The sequence below is a fragment of the Cetorhinus maximus genome, chromosome 11, assembly GCF_964194155.1.
Source record: "Cetorhinus maximus chromosome 11, sCetMax3.hap1.1, whole genome shotgun sequence".
Lineage (NCBI taxonomy): Eukaryota > Metazoa > Chordata > Chondrichthyes > Lamniformes > Cetorhinidae > Cetorhinus > Cetorhinus maximus.
The window spans coordinates 7,462,289-7,489,156 of NC_135889.1; the positions used below are offsets into that span (position 1 = coordinate 7,462,289).

At 48.1% G+C, this 26,868-nt stretch overlaps 1 protein-coding gene across 1 annotated transcript in view; it reads left to right on the forward strand.

Moving 5' to 3' along the window:
* The window catches only part of cdk15 (cyclin-dependent kinase 15), a 70,061-nt gene that overhangs the window by 29,661 nt on the left and 13,532 nt on the right, over positions 1-26,868 (forward strand). The window contains exons 6-12 of the mRNA XM_078551447.1: positions 4,613-4,707; positions 6,137-6,199; positions 7,131-7,254; positions 7,835-7,955; positions 14,534-14,627; positions 17,219-17,282; positions 18,417-18,517. Coding sequence (XP_078407573.1) covers positions 4,613-4,707; positions 6,137-6,199; positions 7,131-7,254; positions 7,835-7,955; positions 14,534-14,627; positions 17,219-17,282; positions 18,417-18,469 — 614 coding nt within the window. The 3' untranslated portion in view covers positions 18,470-18,517. The remainder of the gene's footprint in view (positions 1-4,612; positions 4,708-6,136; positions 6,200-7,130; positions 7,255-7,834; positions 7,956-14,533; positions 14,628-17,218; positions 17,283-18,416; positions 18,518-26,868) is intronic.

The window sequence follows — 26,868 nt, forward strand, 5'->3', positions numbered from 1 at the left end:
TGAGTCAGTGTGTGTTATATATACAGTAAGTGGGTGTTGTGTGTAGGTCAGTGTGTGTATTATATATACAGTAAGTGGGTGTTGTGGATAGGTCAGTCTGTGTATTACCTATAGAGTCAGTGGGTGTTGTATGTGGGTCAGTGTGAAGGTGTTGTATATACTGTAAGTGGGTGTGGTGGGTGGGTCATCGTGAGGGTGTTATATTTACAGTAAGTGGGTGTGGTGTATGGGTGAATCTGTGTTGTATATACTGTAAGTGAGTGCAGTGGGTGGGTCATCGTGAGGGTGTTATATATACAGTAAATGGGTGTGGTGGGTGGGTCAATGTGTGTGCTATATATACAGTACATGGTTGAGTCAGTGTGTGTCTTATATATATTGTAAGTGGGTGTGGTGGGCCGGTCAGTGTGTGTGTTATATACACAGTTAGTGGGTATGGTAGGTGAGTCAGTGTGTGTGTTATATATACAGTAAGTGGGTATGGTGGGTGGGTCAGTGTGTGTGTTATATATAGAGGAAGTGGATGTAGTGGGTCAGCGTGAGGGTGTTATATATACAGTAAGTGGGTGTGGTGTATGGGTCAGTGTGTGTGTTTTATATATACAGCAAGTGAGTGTTGTGGGTGAGTCAGGGTGTGTGTTATATATACAGTAAGTGGGTGTGGTGGGCCAGTCAGTGTGTGTGTTATATGTACAGTAAGTAGGTATGGTGGGTGAGTCAGTGTATGTGTGATATACACAGTAAGTGGGTGTGGTGGGCCAGTCAGTGTGTGTGTTAAATATACAGTAAGTGGGTGTAGTGGGTGGGTCAATGTGTGTGTTATATATACAGGACGTGGTTGAATCAGTGTGTGTCTTATATATACAGTAAATGGGTGTGGTGGGTGGGTCAATGTGTCTATTATATATACGGTACGTGGATGAGTCATTGTGTGTGTTATAAATACAGTAGGTGGGTGGGTCAGTGTGTATATTATATATACAGTAAGTAGGTGTGGTGGGTGGGTCAGTGTGTGTGTTATATATAGAATAAGTGGGTGTGGTGTGTGTGTCGGTGTGACTGTTGTTTATACAGTAACTGGGTGTGGTGGGTAGGTTAGTGTGAGGGTGTTATATATACTGTAAGTGGGTGTGGTGTGTGGGTCAGTGTGAGGTTGTTAGATATACAGTAAGTGGGTGTGGTGGGCCAGTCAGTGTGTGTGTTATATATACAGTAAGTGCGTGTAGTGGTTGTGTCAATGTGTGTTATGTATATATATAAATGGGTGTGGTGGGTGGGTCAGTGTGTGTGTTACATATACAGTAAGTGCGTGTAGTGGTTGTGTCAATGTGTGTTATGTATATATATAAATGGGTGTGGTGGGTGGGTCAGTGTGTGTTCCATATACAGTGAGTGGTTGTTGTGGGTTGGTTAGTGTGAGAGTGTTATATATACAGTAAGTGTGTGTGGTGGGTGTGGCAACGTAAGGGTATTATATTTACAGGAAGTGTGTCTGTTTCTGGGTCAGTGTGTGTGTTATATATACAGTAACTGAGTATGGTGTGTGCGTCAGTTTGAGGGTGTTGTATATACTGTAAGTGGGTGTGGTGGGTGGGTCAATGTGTGTGTTATATATACAGTAAGTGGGTGTGGTGGGTGGGTCAGCGTGAGGGTAAGTAGGTGTCTTGGCTGGTCAGTGTGTGTTATATATACAGTAAGTGGGTGTGTTGGCTGGTCAGTGTGTTTTATATGTACAATAAGTGGGTGTGATGAGTGGGCCAATGTCTGTTTTATATATACAGTAAGTGGGTGTGCTGGGTGGGTCAGTGTAAGCGTGTTATCTATACAGTAAGTGGATGTGGTGTGTGGGTCAGTGTGTATATTATATATGTAGTAAGTGGGTGTTGTGGGTAGGTCAGTGTGTCTATTACCTACACAGTCAGTGGGTGTTGTGTGTGGGACAGTGTAATATATACAGCAAATGGTTGTGGTAGGTGGGTCAATGTGTGTGCTATATATACAGTACGTGGTTGAGTCCGTGTGTTTCTTTTATATATTGTATATGGGTGTGGTGGGCCGGTCAATGTGTGTGTTATATATACAGTAAGTGGGTATGGTGGATGAGTCAGTGTGTGTGTTATATATACAGTAAGTGGGTATGGTGGATGAGTCAGTGTGTGTGTTATATATACAGTAAGTGGGTGTGGTGTGTGTGTCAGCGTGAGGGTGTTATATATACTGTAAGTGGGTGTGGTGTGTGGTCAGTGTGAGGTTGTTAGATATACAGTAAGTGGGTCTGGTGGTTGGGTCAATGTGTGTTATATATATATAGTAAATGGGTGTGGTGGGTGGGTCAGCGTGTGTGTTACATATACAGTAAGTGGATGTGGTGGGTTGGTTAGTGTGAGAGCGTTATATATACAGTAAGTGTGTGTGGTGGGTGCGGCAATGTAAGGGTATTATATTTACAGGAAGTGGGTGTGGTTCTGGGTCAGTGATGTGTTATATATACAGTAAGTGAGTGTGGTGTGTGGGTCAGTTTGAGGGTGTTGTTTATACTGTAAGTGGGTGTGGTGGGTGGGTCAATGTATGTGTTATATATACAGTAAGTGGGTGTGCTGGGTGGGTCAGTGTAAGTGTGTTATATATATACAGTAAGTTGGTGTTGTGGGCCGGTCAATGTGTGTGTTATATATACAGTAAGTGGGTGTGGTGTGTGGGTCAGCGTGTATATTATATATACAGTAAGTGGGTGTTGTGGGTAGGTCAATGTGTCTATTAGCTATACAGTCAGTGGGTGTTCTGTGTGGGTCAGTGTGAGGGTGTTGTATATACTGTAAGTGGGTGTGGTGGGTGGGTCAATGTGTGTGTTATATATACAGTAAGTGGGTGTGGCGGGTGGGTCGGTGTGAGGGTGTTATCTATACAGTAAGTGGGTGTGGTGTAATGGGTCAGTGTGTGTTTTATATATACAGCAAGTGGGTGTGGTGGGTGGGTCAATGTGTGTGTTATATATACAGTAAGTGGGTGTGGTGTATGGGTCAGTGTGTGTGTTTTATATATACAGTAAATGGTTGTGGTGTATGGGTCAGTGTGTGTGTTTTATATATACAGTAAGTGGGTGTGGTGGGTGGGTCAGTGTGTGTGTTATATATACAGTAAGTGGATGTGATGGGTGGGTCAGTGTGAGTGTGTTTTATATAAAGTAAGTGGGTGTGGTGGGTAGGTTAGTGTGAGTGTGTTTTATATAAAGTAAGTGGGTGTGGTGAGTAGGTTAGTGTGCGGGTGTTATATTTACAGTCAGTGGGTGTGGTGGGCGGGTTAGTGTGAGTGTGTTGGATACACAGCAAGTGGGTGTGGTGGGTGAGTCAGTCTGAGGGTGTTATTTATACAGTAAGTGGGTGTGGTGTGTGGGTCAGTGTGAGGGTGTTAGATATACAGTAAGTGGGTGTGGTGGTTGGGTCAATGTGTGTTATATATACAGTAAGTGCATGTGGTGGGTTGGTTAGTGTGAGAGCGTTATATATACAGTAAGTGGGTGTGGTGGCTGCGGCAATGTGAGGGTATTATATTTACAGTAAGTGGGTGTGGTTCTGGGTCAGTGTGTGTGTTATATATACAGTAATTGAGTGTGGTGTGTGGGTCAGTTTGAGGGTGTTGTATATAATGTAAGTGAGTGTGGTGGGTGGGTCAGCATGAGGGTGTTATATATACAGTAAGTGGGTGTGGTGTATGGGTCAGTGTGTGTGTTTTATATATACAGCTAGTGGGTGTGTTTGGTGGGTCAGTTTGTGTGTTGCATATACAGTAAGTGAGTGTGGCGGGTGGATCAGTGCGTGTGTTATATATACAGTAAGTGGGTGTGGTGGGTGGGTCAGTGTGAGTGAGTTGTATGTACAGTAAATGGGTGTAGTGGGTCGGTTAGTGTGTGTGTGTTATATATATAGTCAGTGGGTGTGGTGTGCGGTCAGTGTGTGTTTTATATATACAGTAAGTGGGTGTGGTGTGCCGTTTCAGTGTAAGTGTGTTATATATATATATAGTAAGTGGGTGTGGTGGGAGGATCCGTGTGTGTTATATATACAGTAAGTGGTTATGGTGAATGAGTCAGTGTGTGTTTTATATATACAGTAAGTGGCTGTGGTGGGTGGGTCAGTGTGTGTGTGTTATATATTCAGTAAGTTGGTGTGGTGGGTGGGTCAGTGTGTGTGTGTTATATATACAGTAAGTTGGTGTGGTGGGTGTGTCAGTGTGTGTGTTATATATACAGTAATTGGGTGTGGTGGGTGTGTCAGTGTGTGTGTTATATATATACAGTAAGTGGGTGTTGTGTTTAGGTCAGTGTGTGTGTTATATATACAGTAATTGGGTGTGGTGGGTGTGTCAGTGTGTGCGTTATATATACTGTAAGCGGGTTTGGTGGGTGGGTCAGTGTGTGTGTTATAAATGCAGTAAGCAGGTGTGTTGGATGGGTCACTGTGAGGGTGTTATATATACAGTCAGTGGGTGTTGTGTGTGGGTCAGTGTGAGTGAGTTGCTGCATGAAAACAGGGCAGACTTGCTGTTCTAAATGACCTTTTCTCTATTCCTGAAACCATCTCGTCTATGGTCGATTTTCTCCCGCTGTCTGCAGCCTCGCTGCTGAAAGGGTTAAAACACAGCAATATTGTGCTTCTGCATGACATCATCCACACGCAGGAAACCCTGACCTTCGTTTTTGAATACGTGGTGAGTTAATGGCAGCCGGTGTGGAAGGAGCGAGAAGCGTGTGCGTGTGTGTGTGCGTGCGTGTGTGCGTACGTGTGTGCGTGTAACCGAGCAGGGCTTGCGTTTTAAGACGCACCTAATGGAGGAAAGAGAGATGAAGAGGTTTAGGGAGGGCATTCCAGAGTTTAGGGTCCAGGCAGCTGAAGGCACGGCCGCCAGTGGTGGAACTATGGAAATCGGGGACGCGCAAGAGGCCTGAATTTTAGAGACGCAGATATTTTGGAGACACTGCGATGAATCTTGATTTCCACAAAGGCATGGAAGTATGGGACCATCAGGAGGCCATTCAGCCTCTTGCGCCCTTTTGCCATTCAGTTCGATCAAGGCCGGTCCGTACTTCAACCCCATTTGATACTGGCCTGGGAATGTCACATAGCTTTCTGATTGCAATGTAGTTGCACGCGTGCACAAGTATAACGGTGGAAGTTTACAACATGTCGGGAGCGAAGGAATTTGTGGGGCAGGACGCAGATGCCATGGTCACAGAGATAGATTAGTGAGCCAAACCAAACGGCTGGGCTACTGGGGCCTGGGATGATGGACAGAAGGTGACTGGGATGAAGATGAAGATATAATTACCTTGCACTTGTTTGAAGAAGGTTGCGACTGAGCAGTTTTGTTTTGGGAAGTAGTGATGAGGTCAGGGGTCAGGGGGTTGGCGAGGGGTTCTGGTGGGGTGATTGTCCAGTGTAAGAAGGATCAAAGGGTTTGGGTTGTAGCTAGTGCTGATGATGTCTTCGAGAGGCTTGACACTGTGTAGAGACTTGCATTTGAAAGTAAGAATCTTGAAATCGAATCAATGAGAAACGGGAGGCCAGTGGACAGAGAGGACTGCTGGGTGGGAGGGAGTGGGGAGTCCAGCAACGAGAGTGCCAGGGCAGTCAATCCTGGAGGCTACGACCTGACACATTGGGGTCAGAATAGGGGGCAACCTTAGGGTGTGGAAGAAAGTGGTTTGACAATAGGCCGGGTGTGGGCTTAAAGTGCCAATGTGAGGTTGAATATGACACTGAGACTTGCGCCAGCACCTCCTATCAGAGTGGGCAGCCAGAGCGGTTGATGGTGTTGGACATAGAAACATGCTAGTGAGATCTATACAGGATCCTCCCACAGGCATGGTCTGGATGGGCTGAATGGCCTGCTTCTGTGCTGTATATTTATGTAATTCAATGTTGTTTGTACTTATAGAAGTGAGGGGGGGAAATTATTAAGAATATTGCCCGCAGACAGGGTAAGGCTGAGACCAAGAAGGGGGAAGTCTGTTCATGATACACTTAATGTCACACCAGTGCTTGGTAATGTGCTTAAGGCTTTACACGGGACAGTTTGTAGTCTGCCTTGGCTGAATCTGTGTGCCATTATATTCATCCCAGTTTCTTCCTCTCTCTAGCAAACTGACCTTGCACAGTACATGACCCAGCACCCTGGAGGGCTACACACACACAATGTCAAGGTAAGGCAAGGAGCAGGAGATCCAGAGCTTCACTGCTCCCGTTAACAAGCCTGACACAGTGGGAGGGCGAGCGTTGTGAGGGCACAATCCATCAGGCCAACCACTGAGTCTCAGCTGATCCTGTAAAATACAGGACACACACATGGGCTTGATTAACCCATGATATGACACCTTAACTGCACATCCCACTCTGCATTCTGATGATTCCATTCATACTCCAATTTTCACTGCTTCTTCCCTGAAGGTGTTGACACAAACGGGAGTGAATCTTCATTGGCACTGGTCACTCTCTGGTTCAACTGGCATTGGTCACTCTGGTTGCCCTGGCACTGGACACTCTCTGGTTCAGTTGGCATTGGTCACTCTGGTTGCCCTGGCACTGGTCACTCTCTGGTTCAATTGGCATTGGTCACTCTGGTTGCCCTGGCACTGGACACTCTCTGGTTCAGTTGGCATTGGTCACTCTGGTTGCCCTGGCACTGGTCACTCTCTGGTTCCCATGGTGCTGGTCACTTTCTAGTTCCCGTGGTGCTGGTCACTCTCTGGTTTCATTCTGGTGAGCCTACACTGCATGTCCTCCAAAGCTTAGATATCCTGTCTGAGGTACGGTGCCCAGAACTGAACACAGTTACTCCAGGTGGGACCTGCCCAAGGATGTATAAACTGAAGTATAGCTTCCCTTTGTATTCCAGTCTCTTTGGAATAAAGGCCAAAATTCCATTAGTCTTTTTGATCACATGCTGACAATGATTAAAAGAAAGAGTCCACCCTCTTGTAACCCTTCTTTGTTAGTGGAGATTCACTGAGCTCAATGACAACCATTCCTCTGTATTTTGTCATGCTGCTGAGCTGGGCTCCGACCTGATTATGACTGGCTCCATTATTGTGCTCTCTCCTGAATCACAAACCAGCAACTTTTTTTCCTTTCCAGCTTTTTCTCTTTCAACTCCTGCGTGGCCTGGCATACATTCACCACTGCCACATCCTGCACCGAGACCTGAAACCACAGAACCTGCTCATCAGCTGTGTTGGAGAGCTCAAGCTGGCAGACTTTGGTCAGTCCATTGTATGTGTTCATATGTGTAAGTGTGTTCATGTGCGTATCCGTGTGTGTATGTATCTGTGTGCTCATGTGTGTGTGTCCGTGTGTGTGTGTGGGTGTGTGTGTGTGTCTGTGTGTATCCATGTACATGCGTGTCCATGTGTCTGTGTGTTTCTATCTCCGTGTGTGTGTCTTTGTGCGTCTGTGTATTTTTGCATGTGTGTTTCCATGTATTTGTGTGTGTCTGTGTATCCACATGCGTGTGCGTGTTTGTGTGTTTGCCTGTGTGTTCCGCGCGTGTGTCCGTGTGTGTGTGTGTGTGTAGGGTTAATGTACCAGAGGGATTGGCTTCACTGGGAGGGTGAGTGAAGAATTCTCTGCAATGTACCTGTACAAATACATGGATATCAGTTTACTCTGACTGACTCTGTGTCAACAAACCAATCTTTGGAATCTTCTTTCCTCTTGTGAGCTTTGTTTACCTTCAAGTGCCCCTGAAACCAGTAGTTCCAGGCATTCCATCAGCTCTTCTCTTGAAGGCCTCAGTATTGGTTTCTCACACTCTGCCTGTTCTTTGTTTGTTTTGACCACAGGATTGGCGAGAGCAAAGTCTGTGCCCAGTCAGACCTACTCCTCACAGGTGGTGACCTTGTGGTACCGTCCACCGGACGTCCTGCTTGGAGCCACCGATTACTCCACAGCCCTGGACATCTGGTGAGGACTCAACATCCTTTCTGTTCAAAGCCTGTGCTGACTCCGGGGATCAAATCAGGAGCAATGCTCCTCGAGCAGGGGTGGTAGCAGGAGTCATTGGAGGTGGAGTCTAGAACTGGTAGCCCATTAACACTTATCATAGGAACAGGAGGAGGCCATTCAGCCCCTCAAGCCTGCCCCGTCATTCCATTAGATCTTGGCTGATCTGTATCTTAACTCCGTTTACTTGCCTTAGTTCTATCACATTTAGTACCCTTTGACTAACAAAAATCCACCAATCTCAGTTTTGACATTGTCAATTGACCCCAGCCCCAACAGTTATTTGGGGGGAGAGAGTTCCAGATTTTCAAACCCCTTTGTGGGAAGTGCTTCCTGACATCACCCCCAAATGGCCTAACTCTAACTCTGGATGCCATCACCCCCCTCCCACCCCCTCATTAAAAGAAACAGTTTCCCTCGATCGGCCTTATCAACTCCTTTAATCGCCTTAAACATCTTTATCCTCTACACCCAAGGAAATACAAGCCTAGCGCCATGCCAGCTACCTTTCAGCCCAGGTATTATTCTGGTGAATCTGCATCGCACCCACTCCAAGGCCAATATATCCTTCCTTGTGTTTCCTAGGACAAGGGGTGTTATGATGTGGCAGATATGTGTGCCAGACGGACCAAATCCACGAGGGAAACTTGGTCATGCTATCACAATGGTTTTGCAATTTGTATTTATTATAAGATGCGTGCACTGAATTCAGAAGGAATAAGTCCACCAAGACCTTTAGAGATTAAAAAAAATTAAATTAAAATATTTATTAACAAAATATAAAAGATTTCAAGCACATTCATAGGACTACAATTACTACTATAATAACTTCTAAAATTCCTAATTAACCTGACTCCCAGCTACACTCCCTTTAAGGCAACAGTCCAGAATAGATTTTAGATTTAAAACAGAAGCAGCAAGTTAACACTATACTGGCTTGACAGTGGAATTCCAAATGGCTTTTCCCCAACTTCAGTTACGTTATATTTCAGACTCGTGCACAAATGCTGGAGGCTTCATTAAGGCTATTTCACGCACTCCTGTTAGATTTTAAATGGCCTTCTGACACATAGCCTTTCATTCTCCTTTATATATATTTTCTCTCTTTTTAATAAGTAAATTCTATTGTTCCCTATGTCTTTGAAACTATGGGCAAACCCCCCCCCCCAACCCATTGGTGCAGGGACAGGCGTGGGTAAGCAGCCCTCCAATTGGCGCCCCCAATCTGGGGTGCGCCGCCATTTTTAGTGGGCGGGCCAATTAAGGCCCACCCAACGTGATGTCCACAGGGAAGCCCTGTGCGTTTCATGTGCGGGCAGGGGGGTTTCCTAAAATTGGAAGTGCGCTCCTTCGTGCAATGTGTGTGAAGGAGCGCTCCGATCTCCCTGAGGCTAAGTGCTGACTCAGGGAGATCAGTTCCCAAAGTAAAAAAGCTACTGCAGTGAAAATTTCATTCACCATCCATGTCCCCTGTCACATGAGTTGGGACATGGGCATAACATTAATTAAGTGTGTCTCTTAATTTTTTGATTCAGCAATGAAACCTCATCCCGCCCATGGATGAGATTTCATGCTTTTTAAGGTGGCCACCAGCACTCCCGACCTGCCCGCCAACCTTAAGGTTGGACGGGCAGGTCCACTAATGAGCTTAATTGTTTTTTGAATGGCCTAAATAGGCTGTTGACAGGTTGGCAGGCACGCAGCTGACTCGGCTACGCCCCCCACCTACCTGAAAATGCAAATGATATGGGATGACGTTGGGAGTTCCGCCCGATGTCATTCCGTGTCATTTTACGTGTCGGCGAGCGGGCCCCTCCCCCGCTTGCCGACGTGACAATCCAGACCTATATCTTCCTCATAATATAAAAACTTTCATGCTGCCCATATCTTGTCAGTACCCTTTGGGAAAAATAACCACATTCCTTAGCCTTGCTTATCTGGCTAGTTGTAAACAGATTAAGATCCCTTTGAAATCCAAATCTCTTCATTTATCTAAAAATGCAAACTCCCTTCACACCTTACATGATTAGTCAGCATCCATGTTTACTCATTAGCATGTCAAGCACGTAGCTTCTTTTGATGATTTCAAACTTGCAATCCACTTGACTCCAAATGTAATTAAATCAGACACAGAGTCAACTATACTTAACTCCATAAACCTACTTCACAATAAATCAGAAAAATACTATGAAACTTATTATACTTTTATCACAGGGGCCGAACATAGGAGAAAGTTGCATGTCAGCCATGGCTTACTGGGTGTCACTCTCTCCTCTGAGGCAGAAGGTTGGTATGTTCAACCAGGACTTGAACACAAAAATCAAAGCTGACACTCTAGTGCAGTACTGAGGGAGTGCTACATTGTCAGAAGTGTCGCCTTTTAGGTGAGATGTCAAGCAGGAGGAAGCGAAAGATCCCATGGCACTATTTCGAAGAGGAACAGGTGTCCTGGCCAATATTTATCCATCAATCAACATCAGAAATTTAGGTTATCTGGTCATTATCACATTGCTGTTTGTGGGAACTTTCTCTGCACAAACTGACTGTTGCATTTCCTACATTACAAAACAGGTCCAGGAGTAGGCTATTTGACCCCCAAACTTGTGTGACGATAAGATCTTGTCGTGGTCTCAACTCCTCTTCCCTGTCTGCCCCCCATTAACCCTTGACCCCCTTGTCTATCAAAAATCTAACTCAGCCTTGAATAAATTCAATGCCCCAGCCCCCGCAGCTGGGTCTGGGGAAGAGAATTTCACAGACTCACAACCCTCTGAAAGGAAAAAAGTTCTCCTCATCTCCATCTTAAGTGGGAAACCCCTTATTTTTAAACTGTGCCCCCTAGTGCTAGTCTGGCCCACAAGGGGAAACCTCCTCTCAGCATCCACTCTGTCAAGCCCCCACAGAATCTTATATGTTTCAATAAAATAACCTCTCATTCTTCTAAACCCCAATGGGTACAGGCCCGACCTGTCTAACCTTTCCTCATGGAATAACCCCCTCATTCCAGGAATCAGCCGTGTGAACCTTCTCTGAACTGCTTCTAATGCAATCGGAACTGTAAAGCAACAATAACTACAATTCAAAAGTATTTCATTGGCTGGAAAATACTTTGAGATGTCTGGTGGTCATGAAAAGTGCGATATGAATGCAAGCCTTCCTTTTATCTCTGCAACCTAAGCTCACCTTCCTGCTGGAAGCGTCCATCTTGTCAATAATTTGTTCCCCATTTTGTAAGGGGTATAAGGCTAAACGAAAGCCGCGCCCCCTGTTCTGGCGGTCTAGTTGCCAATTTTCTGCCCATTATTCTGTCCTCCTCTCCATGTGAAGGGATGTGGACATAAATTCTCCACACTTTTTCCACCCCCCTAACCCTGTCTATCTCTGCGGCTCAGATAGCCATCCTCACCCAACGTCCGGCATCGGTCACTAGGGTAACAGCTGGGGGTGGGGGGGAAGGGGGTAGCTGGCCTTTCCACCTCAGGGGCACTGAAGCCAGTTCTCGGGCCTGGGTGAGGGCAGCTAACTCAGCGCTGTTAGACTGCTTTCTCGTTACATTTTTCTTTTGCACTGTCAGTTATAACAGTCAGAGTGTCAGAGCCTTGACTTTAGCAAGCTCATGTTACGCAACCCAACATGAGTCACTTCAATCAAATGATTCAACACGATTCTTCACTATTGAGCTCACAATGCGCTACAGGACTCCGGTGCCAAGTGTTACCATGCCAACCTGACCGTAGCAAACAATGGTTTGCTCCAAACGCTTCTACCAATTCTAGCTTTTGATGCCTGAATTCTACGCCCACTAACACTTATCTACAATACTCTATTAGACATACAAGGCAGACTTTAGCTAACCCGCAGCCAAGAAGACGCACTCTCATGCTCATCAAAATCTCTCCCAGCGATTCCGTTACCGTGGCTTCATGACCCACCGAAGCACCTTATAGGCCTGAATCTTCCCCTTGTTGGGTGCGCCCGATCAGCGGGCCTGGGAGCGATCGGGAAACGGGCCCCCGACCGCGATTTCACGCTGGCTAGCCAATTAACGGCCAGTCAGCGTGAAACACGCGCTGAAAAGCTCAGCGCTGCCTGGGTGGATGGGGGTGGGGCGGGAAGCGGCCGGGCAACGATGGCACTGCGGGTGCAGGCGAGCGCTTCGAGAGAGCCCCCTGAAGGCAGACGGCCGCCTCAGGCAGCTGCGGACCTGCAAATAATGAAAGCCGGCTCGAAAAAAAGCTGCAAAAAAAAAAACTTGTCCTTGCAGCACAATCAAGCACCTGAAAGCAGGCCTCACAAAAACGCTGCCCCCAGGTATTTCTTTTTATTTTATTCCCTGACGGAGATTTCATCCCGCCCTTGGATGAGGCTTCATCAAAAGATGCGAAGGCCGCCTGGCCCGATTGGCCCCTCCTCCAGGTGTAAGGCTGGACGGGCCATGAGAAATGGCAGACAATTGCACCGTTGGGCTTAATTGCCCGCTTCATTGTCGGCGGGCGCGCTTCTGACTGCCATGCGTGCCCACCGAGCGAAACATCTCGCGAGTGCGCGAGGACGTCGGGACACTCCGCCCAACGTCATCTCGAGCGTTTTTATGCCCGTTCGGGTCGGGTGCGCAACCTGCCCGCAGAACGTAAAATTCCGCCCCTAACAAGTGACCAACCGATGTCCCAGAGCCTTAAGGTTTGAATCAGTGACTTCCCCACTTTTTCAGTGTCTCATTTTTAACAATGCACTTTCTTGAGTAGAACTGACAGCCATTTTAACCCATTGCGTGCCGATTTCCCTCTGCACCACCTCCCCCACCCCAAACCAAGAATTCAGACACACATGCTATTATGACACAGCAGTTGGGTAAAAACTGAGTTGTTAAATCCCAGAGGGAAACTTGAACAACTGTTATAACCTATATTTTCAATTGGTATGTTTGAGATGCAGCTCTGAATTCAGGAATAAGACCACCAAGCCTCAAGAGGTTTTTTATATAAAGCTAAATTAAACATTTATTAATTTAACAACAAATTAAACACATACACATGTCTACAAATTACTACCATAATAACTTTTAAACAAACCCCTAAATTAATCACTCCCAAGTAAATCTTCACCAAGGCAACAATGACCCATAGACTTTAGACAGACACCAGGCAAAGCACATTTGACCTTACAAATTCAAAATGAGGTTCCTTGCAATTTGGTTCCTTTGTAGATACAGTTGTAAGGCTTACATGCTGCTTAGATCTTACATGCCTCTGACTTACACACGTTTACACCTAGCTTCCCCTGAGAATGTAAATTTTCCATTGTATTACTAGGCTTTTAAATTTTACCTCTCCTAACAATAATCCTTTCATTCCACCAATTTTATTAGTAATATACGCACATCGCTTGGCGTCTCCCAGCTAGGTGCAAGATTTTACCCATTCTTTTGAATGGTTTATTCAACAAATCCAAATTTACACTTTACCTTCTCCTCCTTCTATTTTAACATCTCAAACTACTATACAGCAAAGTACCCAATCTCGCTGGCTTTAATCTAATTAAAATACACACAGACACAGACCCTACTACAATTCCAATTTAAAAATAATTTCCAATAACATTATAGACATTAATATCTCTTTATGACAGGCTTTGAATTCAGTAATGATAAAACCACTGAGTCTCAAGAGGTTTTTTATAAAGCTAAATTAAACATTTATTAGTACCAGAAAAATTGAAAGCACATACATATGTCTACAAAATTACTACTATAATGACTACAAAAATCCCCTAATTAATCTGACTCTCAGTTACACACCCTGTTAAGACAACAGTAAAACCCATAGATTTAAAAAGACCCCAGGCAAAGCACATTTGACCATATGAATTCAAAATGAGGTTCCTTGCAGACACAGTTGCAGGCTTACAGGCTGGATAGATCTTAAATGCCCCTGACTCTCACACACAAACTCCTTTCTGGTTATACATAGCTTTTCCATTGAATGTAAATCTCCCATTGCATTACTAGGGTTTTAACATCATATCTTCTAACAATAACATTTTCTTCCCACTAACTTTATTAGTAATATAAACACATCGCTTGGCATCTCCTAGCTAGGTGCAAGATTTTACCCCCACTCTTGAGTGCTTTATTCAACAAATGTACACTTTACCTTCTAACTTCCTTACTGTTTACCCAATTACCATTTCAAACCTACATCTTTCTATACATCAAAGCACCCAGACTAGACTTTAATCCAACTAAGACACACACACATACACAGACACAGACACCAGTAAACTCTATTTAAAAATATAATTTCCAATAACATTATCGACATTAATCTCTTCATCACACACACAAACACACACACACACTCTCACAGCGAGCTTCATTGGAATACATGGATGTTGTGAACCCAAATTCCCATAGGCACTAGTGAGAAGCCTTGTGTGTAGGCCTCGGTTATACCCCGCCTTTATAAATCAGTTAATGGCTATGTGTCTGCCTCTGCCTTGCAGTGATGATTATGGTGAGTAATTCTGTCCTTCCTTCACAGGGGAGCAGGCTGTATATTCATTGAGATGGTGGAAGGTTGTCCGGCTTTCCCCGGTGTCTCTGATATCACGGAGCAGCTGCAGAGAATCTGGGCAGTAAGTGACTTTCGATGTTGCAATGACTCAGACAGCAACGCTGTAATCAGGGTTTGAACCCAGCTCAGACTGAGAGGAAGGAATGATCGAAGGCCCATGGAAACGGGTGGGGGCCTTGGTTTGAATCCATAGAACCATAGAAAAGTTACGGTGCAGAAAGAGGCCATTCAGCCCATTGTGTCAGCGCTGGTCAAAAAGAGAAAAAATAAACTATCCACTCATTTTAATCCCACTTTCCAGTCTTGCAGGTTACAGCACTTCAGATGCAGATCCAGGTACCTTTTCAATGTGTTGAGCGTTTCAGCCTCAACCACCAACTTAGGCAGTGAATTCCAGACACCTACCTCCCTCTGGGTGAAAAAGTTTTTCCTTATGTCCTCTCTAATCCTTCTACTGATCACCTTAAATCTATGTCCCCTGGTAAGTGACCCCTCAGCTAGGGGAAACAAGTCTTTCCTGTCTACCCTATCTGGGCCTCTCATAATTTTGTACACCTCAATTAGGTCACCCCTTAGCCTCCTCTGTTCTAAGGAAAACAACCCCGGCCTATCCAATCTCTCCTCATAGCTGCAATTTTCAAGTCCTGGCAATATTCTTGTAAATCTCCTTTTCACTCTCTCCAGAGCAATTATGTCCTTCCTGTAATGTGGTGACCAGAACTGTACACAAAATTCCAGCTGTGGCCTAACCAGCATTTTATACAGTTCCACCATTACATCCCTGCTTTTGTATTCAATACCTCACCCAATAAAGGAAAGCGTTCCATATGCTTTCTTGACCACCTTGTCCACCTGTCCTGCCACCTTCAAGGGCCTGTGGACATGCACTCCAAGGTCTCTCACTTCCTCACCCCCTCTCAATAACTTCCTGTTCATTGAGTATTCTCTTGCTTTGTTTGCCCTCCCCAAATGCATTACCTCACACTTTTCCGGATTGAATTCTATTTGCCACTTCTCCACCCGCTCAACCAAACCATTGCTATCATTCTGGAGTCAACAGCCATCCTCTTCACTATCAAGTACACGGCCAATTTTTGTGTCATCGGCAAATTTCCCAATCGTGCCTCCCACATTTAAGTCTAACTCATTAATATATACAACAAACAGCAAGGGACCCAACACTGAGCCCTGTGGAACACCACTGGAAACTGTTTCCCATTCACAAAAACATCCATCGACCATTATCCTTTGTTTCCTGCCACTGAGTCAATTTTGGATCCAACCTGCCACAGTCCCCTGTATCCCATGAGATCTCACTCTCCTGACCAGTCTGCCATGTGGGACCTTGTTATCAATCCCCCTTGTTACTACTTCAAAAAATTCTATTCAGTTAGTAAGACACGATCTTCGCCTAACAAAACCATGCTGACTATCCCTGATTAATTTGTGCCTTTCTAAGTGACAGTCTATCCTCTCTCTCAGAATTGTTTCCAATAATTTGCCCACCACCGAAGTCAGACTGACCGGCCTGTAATTTTCTGGCCTATCCCTCGCACCCTTTTTAAAATAATGATACAACATTCGCAGACCCTCCAATCCTCTGGGACCTCACCGGTATCTAGTGAGGATTGGAAAATGATCCTCAGAGCATCTGCTATTTCCTCCCTGGCTTCTTTCAACAGCCTGGGATGCAATCCATCCACCCCTGGTGGTTTATCCACCTTCAAGGATATTAGTCCCCCCAGTACATCCTCTCTCACTCTGCTTATTGTATCTAATATTTCACACTCCTCCTCTTTAACTAGAATGTCTGCATCATCCCTCTCCTTAGTGAAGACAGAGACAAAGCACTCATTGATAACCCTGTCCACATCATCAGCATCAACACACAAGTTTCATGTACATCTCTGATAGGCCCTACCCTTTCCTTCGTGATTCTCTTGCTGTTAATGTACCGGTAAAACATCTTAGGATTTTCTTTGATTTTACCTGCCAATGCTATTTTTCATATCCTTTCTTTGCTTTCCTAATTTCCATTTTTACTTCACCCTGTACTTTCTATACTCCTCTAGGCTTTCTACAGTTTTAAGACTTTTGTGACTGTCATAAGCATTGTTTTCTGCTTGATGTTGGCCTGTATGCTTCTGAATAGCCAGGGGGCCCTAGATTTGGCAGTACCACCCTTTCTCTTTGTGGGGTCATGTCTATACTGTGCCGGTGGAATCTCGCCTTTGAATACCTCTCTCGCCTTTGAATGCCTCAAGGCAGGGCAGCAGTGGTGTGGAGTTCAGAGACCCCGGCGGAATTTTATGGCCCCTCCCATCGCGACGGGGCCCCAAAATTCCGCCCAACATCAGGATCCGAATTGACCCTGATTTGCACGTGTGCAGATTGGCACGCATTCATTTCCAGAGGGAGCTCCGGACACCTTGATTCACGTCTGCCTGAACCCCAGTGGCTCAGTGGGATAGAGCCCCTTCCTTGGGTCCCCATTCACTGAGCGCAAACGCGGGGAGAGTCAGGCCGCGATCGACCACGGTGAGTCTGAACGGTGGCCGTTGAAACTACACATGTGAATGTAAAGTGTTTGAGACGGCAGAGGTTGCAGTTGGAGGTGACCATTCTGAATCTGACCAGGGAATCTATTTCCAGGTGCTGGGCTTTCCCACAGAAGAGAGCTGGCCCGGAGTCTCTGTACTCCCGAACTACAGCACAGGTAAATGCCCCAAAATCACTCACCCATCCGGGGACTGCGGGGTGGGTGGGGAGGAAGCCTGGGTAATATATTGGGGTTCAGTCTGGGTTTGATATAATGCAGTTCAGTCTCGGTGATATATTGGGGTTCAGTCTGGGTCACATATTGGGGTTCAATCTGGGTGATATATTGGGGTTCAGTCTAGGAGTGATATATTGGGGTTCAGTCTGGGGTGATATATTGGGGTGCAGTCCGGGTGTGATATATTGGGATTCAGTCCGGGTGTGATACATTGGGATTCAGTCCGGGTGTGATACATTGGGGTTCAGTCCGGATGTGATACATGGGGGTTCAGTCCGGGTGACGTATAGGAGTTTAGCCTGGGGGTGATATCTTGGGGTTCAGTCTGGGGTGATATATTGGGATTCAGTGCGGGTGTGATACATTGGGGTTCAGTCCGGGTGACGTATTGGAGTTTAGCCTGGGGGTGATATATTGGGGTTCAGTCCGGGTGATATTTTGGGGTTCAGTCTGGGGTGATATATTGGGATTCAGTCCGGGTTTGATATATTGGGATTCAGTCCGGGTGACGTATTGGAGTTTAGCCTGCGGGTGATATATTGGGGTTCAGTCTGGGGTGAAACATTGGGGTTCAGTCCGGGTGAGGTATTGGAGTTTAGCCTGGGGGTGATATATTGGGGTTCAGTCCGGGTGAGGTATTGGAGTTTAGCCTGGAGGTAATATTTTGGGGTTCAGTCTGGGGTGATACATTGGGGTTCAGTCCGGGTGAGGTATTGGAGTTTAGCCTGGGGGTGATATATTGGGGTTCAGTCCGGGTGACGTATAGGAGTTTAGCCTGGGGGTGGTATATTGGGGTTCAGTCCAGGTGAGGTATTGGAGTTTAGCCTGAGGGTGATATATTGGGGTTCAGTCCAGGTGAGGTATTGGGGTTTAGCCTGGGGGTGATATATTGGGGTTCAGTCTGGGTGAGGTATTGGAGTTTAGCCTGGGGGTGATATATTGGGGTTTGGTTGTGTGTCTGTTGAGGTGGGTATGTTACATGACGTGGTTTGTGTGTATATCTGGTGATGGTGGGTGTTCTGATGGTGATGTTGGGCCAGTCCTGTCATGGTTCTCCCTCTTTTCTCTTGACAGAGCACTTTATACCTCACCAGCCTCAGAAACTGGGCCATGTTTGGAAAAGGTGAGTGTTCTTTTGGACGAATTTGCCACGGAGGAGCAGCCCTGTGGGTTCTGTAAAGAGTAGCAGTTTAGGTTGAGACGTTGCCTCTCTGTGTTCCCCACTCCTCCTCTGGCTGGTTCACTGCTCATCTTTCAGACTATTGTAGTTTTAGCTGACCCTGGGTTAAAATACAGAAAGTGCAACTGGGAATATCGCAGCTCACTCCACACTCCTCTCACCTCTTGCCTGTAACCTCTCCCCAATCTCTCTCTCTCTCTCTCCCTGTTTATTTCTCGCTCACTCTATCTCCATCTGTTTGCTTCTCCTTCTTTCCACCTCTCGCCCATCCTTCTTCTTCTTCAAACCTCTTTTCCCATTCAGTCAGTGGCACCTTGAGGGGGCTGATCTCTGTCTCTGGCGACAAGATGCCTTTCGGGGCCCAATTGTATTTCAGGATTGGCCTCTGATGGAGGCCCTGTGGCGTGGTGGGTTGTGTCCCTGCCTCTGGGCCAGAAGCCCTGGGTTCAAATCCCACTCCAGGACTTGATGGCCAGGGAAGCCGTGTTCATAACAGGGCCAAGCTGATTGTGTGTTAACCTGTAAATCCTTCCAACGCACGCCAATGACAGGTGGTAAGCGTAGGGGAGATTCCTGGTCAGCCATGTGACAGAAAGCTGGAGTCTCTGTCCACAATATGCCGGTAAAGATGTATGTTGCTACAGCAACTCGGACTCCCTGAGTGACTGATAGAACCATTTATCGCTCCCCTCTGAATACAGGAATGTCAATGAGACACAGTGACAGGTGGAAGTAGGGGGGCCCTTGTTTTACAGGGTCTGTTAGCTCCTCATTCCCCCTACCTACTCATCAAAGCACCACTGGGAGATTCCCCCTTCCACGTTTAGATTGTATTCCCAGATGCCCAAATTTGGCTGGCCTGACCTCATCGCATCAACTGGTCCAAATTCTATTCGCATTTACACAACCAGGAACAACTGAATGAATGAGTTAATCTGCTCCGAAGAAGGTCAGACCACGAATTCCTAAATTAACTGGTCTTTGTTAACGGACTTAGCATTTTACTATTAAACATTAAAAGTAGCAGAACAATTGAGCTGATGTTACTAACTTGTTAATAACTGACAAGATCGTTAAAACTCAGGTTACAAATTCAGTTTGAGGGTATTATTGTAGCACAGTTGAGCGTGAGTCAATACTAAACTCAGACTAAACTCAGTGTCCAAGATTGACAGGAGGTCAGCTTAACTCTTTTTTTTGAGTCAACCAAAATAAACTAAATTAACAAAATCAGGGACAAAGCAAAAAAGCAGCCCCTTAAAGGGAAACTGCAAAAACAAAGGCAAAATTTAAAGGAAACTTGCAAACGTTAAACCAAAACGTGATTAACAGGGTCAGTAAAACACCCCAGTCCCCGCGATGCCCACCAAGCACAGAAGGCCTCGACAGTGCCGGCAAACACCGCGTAGAAGGTCAGTTTAGGCCCCATTTCAAAGTTGTCAAGTTAACAGATTTGACTAACTGATCAATCAGGTACATTAAAATCCAGTTAGTTCAGCCTATTGCTGATTTGCTTCCCAGCTACAAGCTGATACAACCTTTCCAAGTGAACCTTGCGTTCGTGAGTCATGCCGGGCAGCGAGGTGCTGGTGGCATGTTATCCGTGTCACTATCTGCTGCCTCCTCCTCCTCCTCATGTTCCTCCTCCCCCTCAGGATTGCCTGAAGCAGTCCTGTACTCTGCACATTGCTCCTCCTGCAGTTCCACACCTTGCTGCTGTGTGATGTTGTGCGGAGTGCAGCACACCACACCACACCACAACCCTCCTGGAGTTGGCTGCCTGGTGTGAACCGAAGGACGGCTCCAGATATCTGTCCAGGCGCTTGAAGCTTATCTTCAGCATTGCTGATGGATTGTTTGCTGACACACCTGATGGCTTTCGCCGTATCGCTCCTGGGTCTCACTCTGTGGGCTCCTGCTGCCATCAGTCCCTTGTCCCTGAGCAGGGAGCCGGCCGCTCTGCTTCACGGTGAGGAGAGGTCAGTGAGGGTGGCAGTCTTGCGCACACCCACAGAAACATCTTAATGTGGTTGCACACCAGCTGCACGTTGATGGAGCGCAAACCCTTAACGGGTCGGCGAACACTCCTGGGTGATCTGGGGAGGGAGTCACGTGTATGCCGGCGATGACGCCCTGTACCTGTGGGAAGCCAGTGGGAGCCACAAACTCAAGCGCCCGCTGGTTCTGACTGACACCATCGCAGGGAAAGCTGACATGATTGGTGACCCTGGCAAACAACCCGTCAGCCACCCTTACACATCTGTGAGCCTCGCTGGCTGTGACAGCCTGCCAGTGTCCCCAGGCTCCAGCGCATCCCTGGAAGGACCCGGAGCCAAAGACGTCGAGGGCGGAGGTGACTTTGACAGCTACTGGGAAAGTGTGGCCACAGGCTCCAGTTAGCAACAGTAGGCAATAAAGCAGCTGAATACTTGCTGGCACACTTCCCCGTCCTGGTTTAATCACCTCACTTGTCCTTTTCTTCCCACTTATCTTGAACTGGAGAATTCCAGGAAACCTATGGAGCCAAAGTTAAACTGCAAAACACGTTAATATTACTCTAATTGAGTGATTTAATAGAATGAAGTTGGCAACCTGCCTTGCCCAAGGTGGAGCAGCGGGGTGAGGGTTGCTGGGGGCGGGGTGTGGGAGTTAGACACACGGAGCCCAATGCACTGGAGCGAAGTGTTCACATTTTCCCCGGACTTCACCCCCCACCTCCACACCCCAGCCTGGGCAGTCACCCACATTAAAGTTCCTCTGTCTCTCTATCTGTGCCTTTGTCTTTCCTTGTCTCTGTGTCTCTCTGTCTCTATCTGTGTTGTTGTTTCTCTCACTCTCTCGTTCACTCTGTCTCTCTCTGTCTGTGTCGCTTTGTCTCTCTGTCACTTTCTGTCTCTCTCTATCTCTCTCTCTCCCTATCTGTGCCTTTGTTTCTCTCTCTGTCTGTGTTTCTCTCTCACCGTTTGTGTTTCCCTCTCTCTCTCTCTCTCTCTGTCTGTCTCTGTCTGTCTCTCTCTCTCTCTCTCTCTCTGTCTGTCTGTCTCTCTCTCTCTCTCTCCCTTTCTCTCTGGGCGGAATCATCCCAGGTTTGCACTAAATGCGGTAGCGGGCGGGAAAAAGGATGTTTTACCCGCTGGCCGCAGTGGTGGGCTTTCACACCGTATCGTCCCAATCCCGCCTCATTAATCATGCATTCCCGGCAAACATGGCGGGCAGCCTCTGATTCAGCCGCTACACCATCACCTCGCTGCTTCGTCACACCGGGCGCCATATTTAAAATGTAGCCGCGCTCACACCTCTCAATGCTTCCAGCCCAGGAGGGCACCGGTGAAGACATAGCCCCAAAAGCCAAGAAGAGTCCAGCTACCTGATGCATGTGACACATCCCTGGAACATCTTCTGAACACTGTGGGGACCCGCCACGATGTCCTCTACCCACCTCTCTGGCCGGAGGACGCCCATCAGTCTCACCATTCTGGCTTGGGAGGAGGTGCCAGTGGTGGTCAGTGCCAACGCGGCACAGAAGAGGTCGGCCATCCAGAGCAGAAAGAGAATGAGTGATCTCATCCGTGCTGCCAGGGTAAGGCAACCATCTTATCACTCGAAACCCACACACTCACAAGCCCATCACACATTCACTGGCATCTCACTCACTGTCAGCTCAAGGGACATCACCACTCACTCTCTCACACACACCCTCACATCTCCATCTGGCCTCATCTCCTCTGGAGACTGCCTCCTCAGCCCTCACCATCTTGAGGCCACTTGCACAGATCGACATTATAATGATATGCAGATGTATTACAATGAAGTTCGCGAACAGCGGTGACAGGAACCGTGTCCCGCCATTGACAGGCGGAGTGGACGATTGCTTACTGGTTTCACGACGTCGTGAAATTGATTTTTGGTCTTCCTGCCATATTGTCTGCTCACGCCGCCATATACGTCTGCCGCCAATGGGAGCAGACGATTCCGCCCTCTGTCTCTCTCCCCCCTTCCCTGTCTCTCTCTTTCTCTGTCTCTGTCTCTCTCTCTGTCTCTGTCTCTCTCTCTCTGTCTCTCTCTCTCTGTCTCTCTCTCTGTCTCTCTCTCTGTCTCTGTCTCTGTCTCTGTCTCTGTGTCTCTGTCTCTGTCTCTGTCTCTCTCTCTCTCTCTCTGTCTGTCTGTCTCTGTCTCTGTCTCTCTCTCTCTCTCCCTGTCACTCTCTCTCTCTGTCACTCTCTCTCTCTGGGCAGAATCGTCCCAGATTTGCACTAAGTGCGGTAGTAGGCGTGACAAAGGTTATTTTACCCGCCGGCTGCAATGGTGGGTTTTCGGGCTGTATCGGCCCATCCCTGGTGTGTCCCACCCCATTATTAATGCATTCACAGGAAACCTGCTGGGTTGCTGGCGGGGTGGCCTCTGAGCTGCCTGCTTCACCGTCAGAGCAGGCCTTCACTAATGGGGCACCATATATAAAGAGGGCCCCTGCACACTCTCCAAGGGGTCGGAAGCTGCTGGAAAGTCATGGCTGCCAAAGGAACGAAACATGCTGCCCCCAGATTTAGAGACGTCTCCCTCAGGCACCTACTGGACACGGTGGAGGCTCGTCGCGAAGTCCTCTACCCCCAGCTCTGGGCAAAGACCAGCAAACACGGTCACCAATCCAGCATGGGAGGCGATGGCAGCGGTGGTCAGTGCCACTGCCCTGCAAAAGAGGACAGCCACCCAGTGCCACAAGAGGATGAATGATCTCCTCCGTTCCACTGGGGTAACTCACTCTTCTCATCACCCTCAACTCACACACTCACAAACCCACCACACATCCACAGGGACCTCACTCACTGTCAGTTCAATGAACATCACCATTCACTCTCTCACACACACCTTCATCTGCCCTGCGGACTGTGTCCTCATCCTGTCCATGGCACCACTCACCACCCACACATGCCAGACATCCTTCTCATCTGGCCTGGCAGGCGTCCTCCTTACACTCTCTCCATCTCTATTCATGCAGGACAAGCTGGCACACAACAACAGGGAGAGGTTGCAGGCCGATGGAGGAATGCCTGAAATCAAGGTCCTCACAGGCTTTGAAAACAGAGCCATCCAGCTGGCTGGCGATGATCTGGACTGTTCCTGTGCTGATGGTGAGGTTCTCTATGAAGTGAGGATCCAGCAGTGCAACATCCATCAGACAACCATGCTGTGAATCCCCTGTTCCGCAGCCCCCTTCCATGCACTAATTATCTCTCCTCACTTTCGCAGGCACATCTGGGGAGCAGCCAAGGGGGTCCATGAGCCAGGTCCTCGACTCAAGCCCTGAAGACACTGCAGAAGAAGGATCTTACGAAACCCCAATTGAAGACTCGTCACAGCGCTCACCCACACTCTCCACCAGCACAGAGAGACACAGACCTTGGTGGGACCTAGTTCTAGAGTAGCCTCGGGGTGACAATCTGGTGAGCACATCGCACTGTCTGATCCACAGCAGGCGGAGGCAGGGACTTCTCAGGTCCCCGGCACTCGGAGGACTGCGGGAGACAGAAATCTGCTGAGTCCGATTCAGATGACGAGCTCCTGGACTCGGTCATGTCACAGTGGCTGGAGCTGCAAAGACAAGCTCGGGAACATCAGGAAGGGATGTCCGCTGCACTCCTCAGATTGCAAGGCACCATGGAGGAGTCCGTCCGTCTTCAGGCTGAGGTGATAGTGCCGGCCAACACACCGAGGTCAACACTGGTAGGATGGCAGTTACCGTGGAGACCTTGGTCCAGGACATCGATCTTGTACTGCTGCGTGGGCTGAACTCCATCCTTGACACCATAGCTGGCCCCCAACAGTGTCAATGCAAGAGGCGCAGGGAAGGTCAATCTCACTCCAGCTTCCCCTTCTCCTCAAAGAGTCAGCCAGGGGCCCTCAGGCACCCATAGGGAGGAGGATCAGCAGGTTCACACTCCGGGCCCATCTACCCAGGTGACTCTGGGAGTGTCCGGCCCATCTGAATCCCCTCCTCCTGTGACCCCAGCAGCTCCAGCTCCACAGCTCAAGGAGGGTGTCACTGCCACACAGCAGGACCCCGAGAGCGGACTAGGGCCTTCTAGGTCTCAGCCCTCCAGAGGATGTCTATCAAGGTCATCACAGGGTGTAGCAGTCAGCAGGTTGCCTCCACCTCCGCTGTGGATGTTGGGAGAGCAGGGTTAGGAAGGCTAAGAAGATGAGATTGCACAGCCTGGACACGGGTGTTAATCACTTGTACATAATGTTCACTATTGCCCATAAACTCCCAAGAACGTCTCCCTGCCTGTGACTCCTTGTTCTGATGAGCAGTGTTCGTGTCACTCAGATGTGAAAGCTTTACGTACAAGATAAAGGCAGGTGTCTCTGTCCAGGGCTTCTTCCCTGTTCTCTGTGCGGCCTTCAGACCACAGTGATGGTCCGGCTTCACACTCACTGGACACATTACTGATGCCTGTGCCTCGATGGTGCTGGTTATTACTGCCAGAATGTTGTGGGCAGGCGTCACAGAGTTCCGACATTCTCTCCGTGTGCTCTCAGCAGCTATGAGGTGGGGCTGGACCCCCCATTTCATCAGCATCTGTGACCAGTGACACTGTGTTTCCGAAGGACTCAGGTGCTGAAGGCTGACAAAGGGTCAGATGCTTCTAAAGTTTCACAGCTGCGTCTCTATGATATGACCCTGATCACAGAGTGTAAGTGAGCTGCCTTTAGCCAGACAGGAGTCCGACATTCTCGGAGGCTATGTGAAGATCAATGGAGTGTCCTCACTGCATGTCGTCATCATCCTCCTGCAATCGAGCGGCTATTAGGGCCTTCACTGCGTCTCCCTGATATGAGCCTGAGCACTGAGGGTATGGGCGCTGCCATCAGCCACACACGAGTCAAACGTTCACAGATGCAAGGTGAGGATGTCAGGACTGTCCTCACTGCATCTCGTCACATCCTCCAAGAATCTAGTGGCTATGAGGGCTTCCCGAGTGCATCTGCCTCCTCTGGCCAGTGCGATGACCTCATCATCGTCAGCCTCTTCAACTCCTCCTCATTGGAGGAGACGTGCAGCTCCTCCACCTCCTCCTCAGCAGCGCCTCCCCCATTGAGGCGCCAGGTTGTGGAGCGTGCAGCAAGTGACGATGATGTGCGACACTCTCTCGGGACTGTATTGCTGGGCTCCACCAGACCTGCCGAGGCTCCAGACCCTCATTTTCAAAATACCAATCGTTTGCTCCACCAAAGCCCAGGTTGCAGCATGAGCCTCATTGTATCGTCGTTCTGCTTCAGCCTGAGGCCACCACATGGGTGTCATCAGTCACGGCCTCCGTGGGTAGCCCTTGTCCCAGAGGAGCCAATCCCGCCAACTCTCTAGACCCTGGAAGATTCCAGGGATCTGAGACCTGCTAAGGATGTAGGAGTTGTGGACGCTCCCTGGGAATCGTGCACAGACCCGCAGGATGTGTTGTGGTGGTCACACACCAGTTGAACATTCAGTGAGTGGAAGACCTTGCAGTTGATGTAGTTGACTGCTTGTTGCCACGGAGACCTGAGCTCCATGTGAGTGCAGTCAATTGCATCCTGCAGCTGTGGGGAACCCGAGATCTGGGCAAATCCCAGCGCTCTGGCTTCCTGGCTTTCCTGATCCCGGGTGAAATGCACAAAGTTCTGTACCTGCGTGAAGATGAAGTCAGTGACCTCCAGGGTACACTTGTGGGTGGAGGCTTGTGAGATCCAGCACAGGTCAACTCTGGAAGGAGCCACTGGTGTAGAAATTGAGCTCTGAAGTCACTTTCACGGCCACTGGCAGTGGATGCCCTCCATGTCCCCGTGGTGATAAATCCCACAGTGGGTGGCATATATAACTGACCTGTTCCCTAGACATGTGCCGTCTTCAGCGACACTGATTCTCAGTCATCTGCAGGAATGACAAGCGCTGTCTATAGACCCTGGGCCTAGTGAGGTGCCTATGAGTGACGTCTCCCTGGGGATGTTTATCTGCGTGCTCAGCAGGCCCTGCCACCCCTTCATCCTGGGGAAGTGCTCCTCCTTTTGCTGAGCTAGGTGCCTCCCCTGGTCTCTTCTCCTTCTCAGCTCCCTGTAAACCATGAGACACACCCTTAAATCACCAGGCTCCATGATCCTGATGGTCTCCTCCTGCGGGAACAAAGAGAGAGACACGTGGGTTAGCATAGGTGTCCTAAGAACCTCTCTTGGTTAAGCCTGAAGGCCCCTTCACACATGCAGGAGAGTCCTGGCCACCACTAGGATGACCAGTGTGTAGCGCGATCATTGACTGTCCGAAGCCCCACCCACCTCCGCCCCACTCCACCTGACCGATTGGCAGCAGCTTTGCCA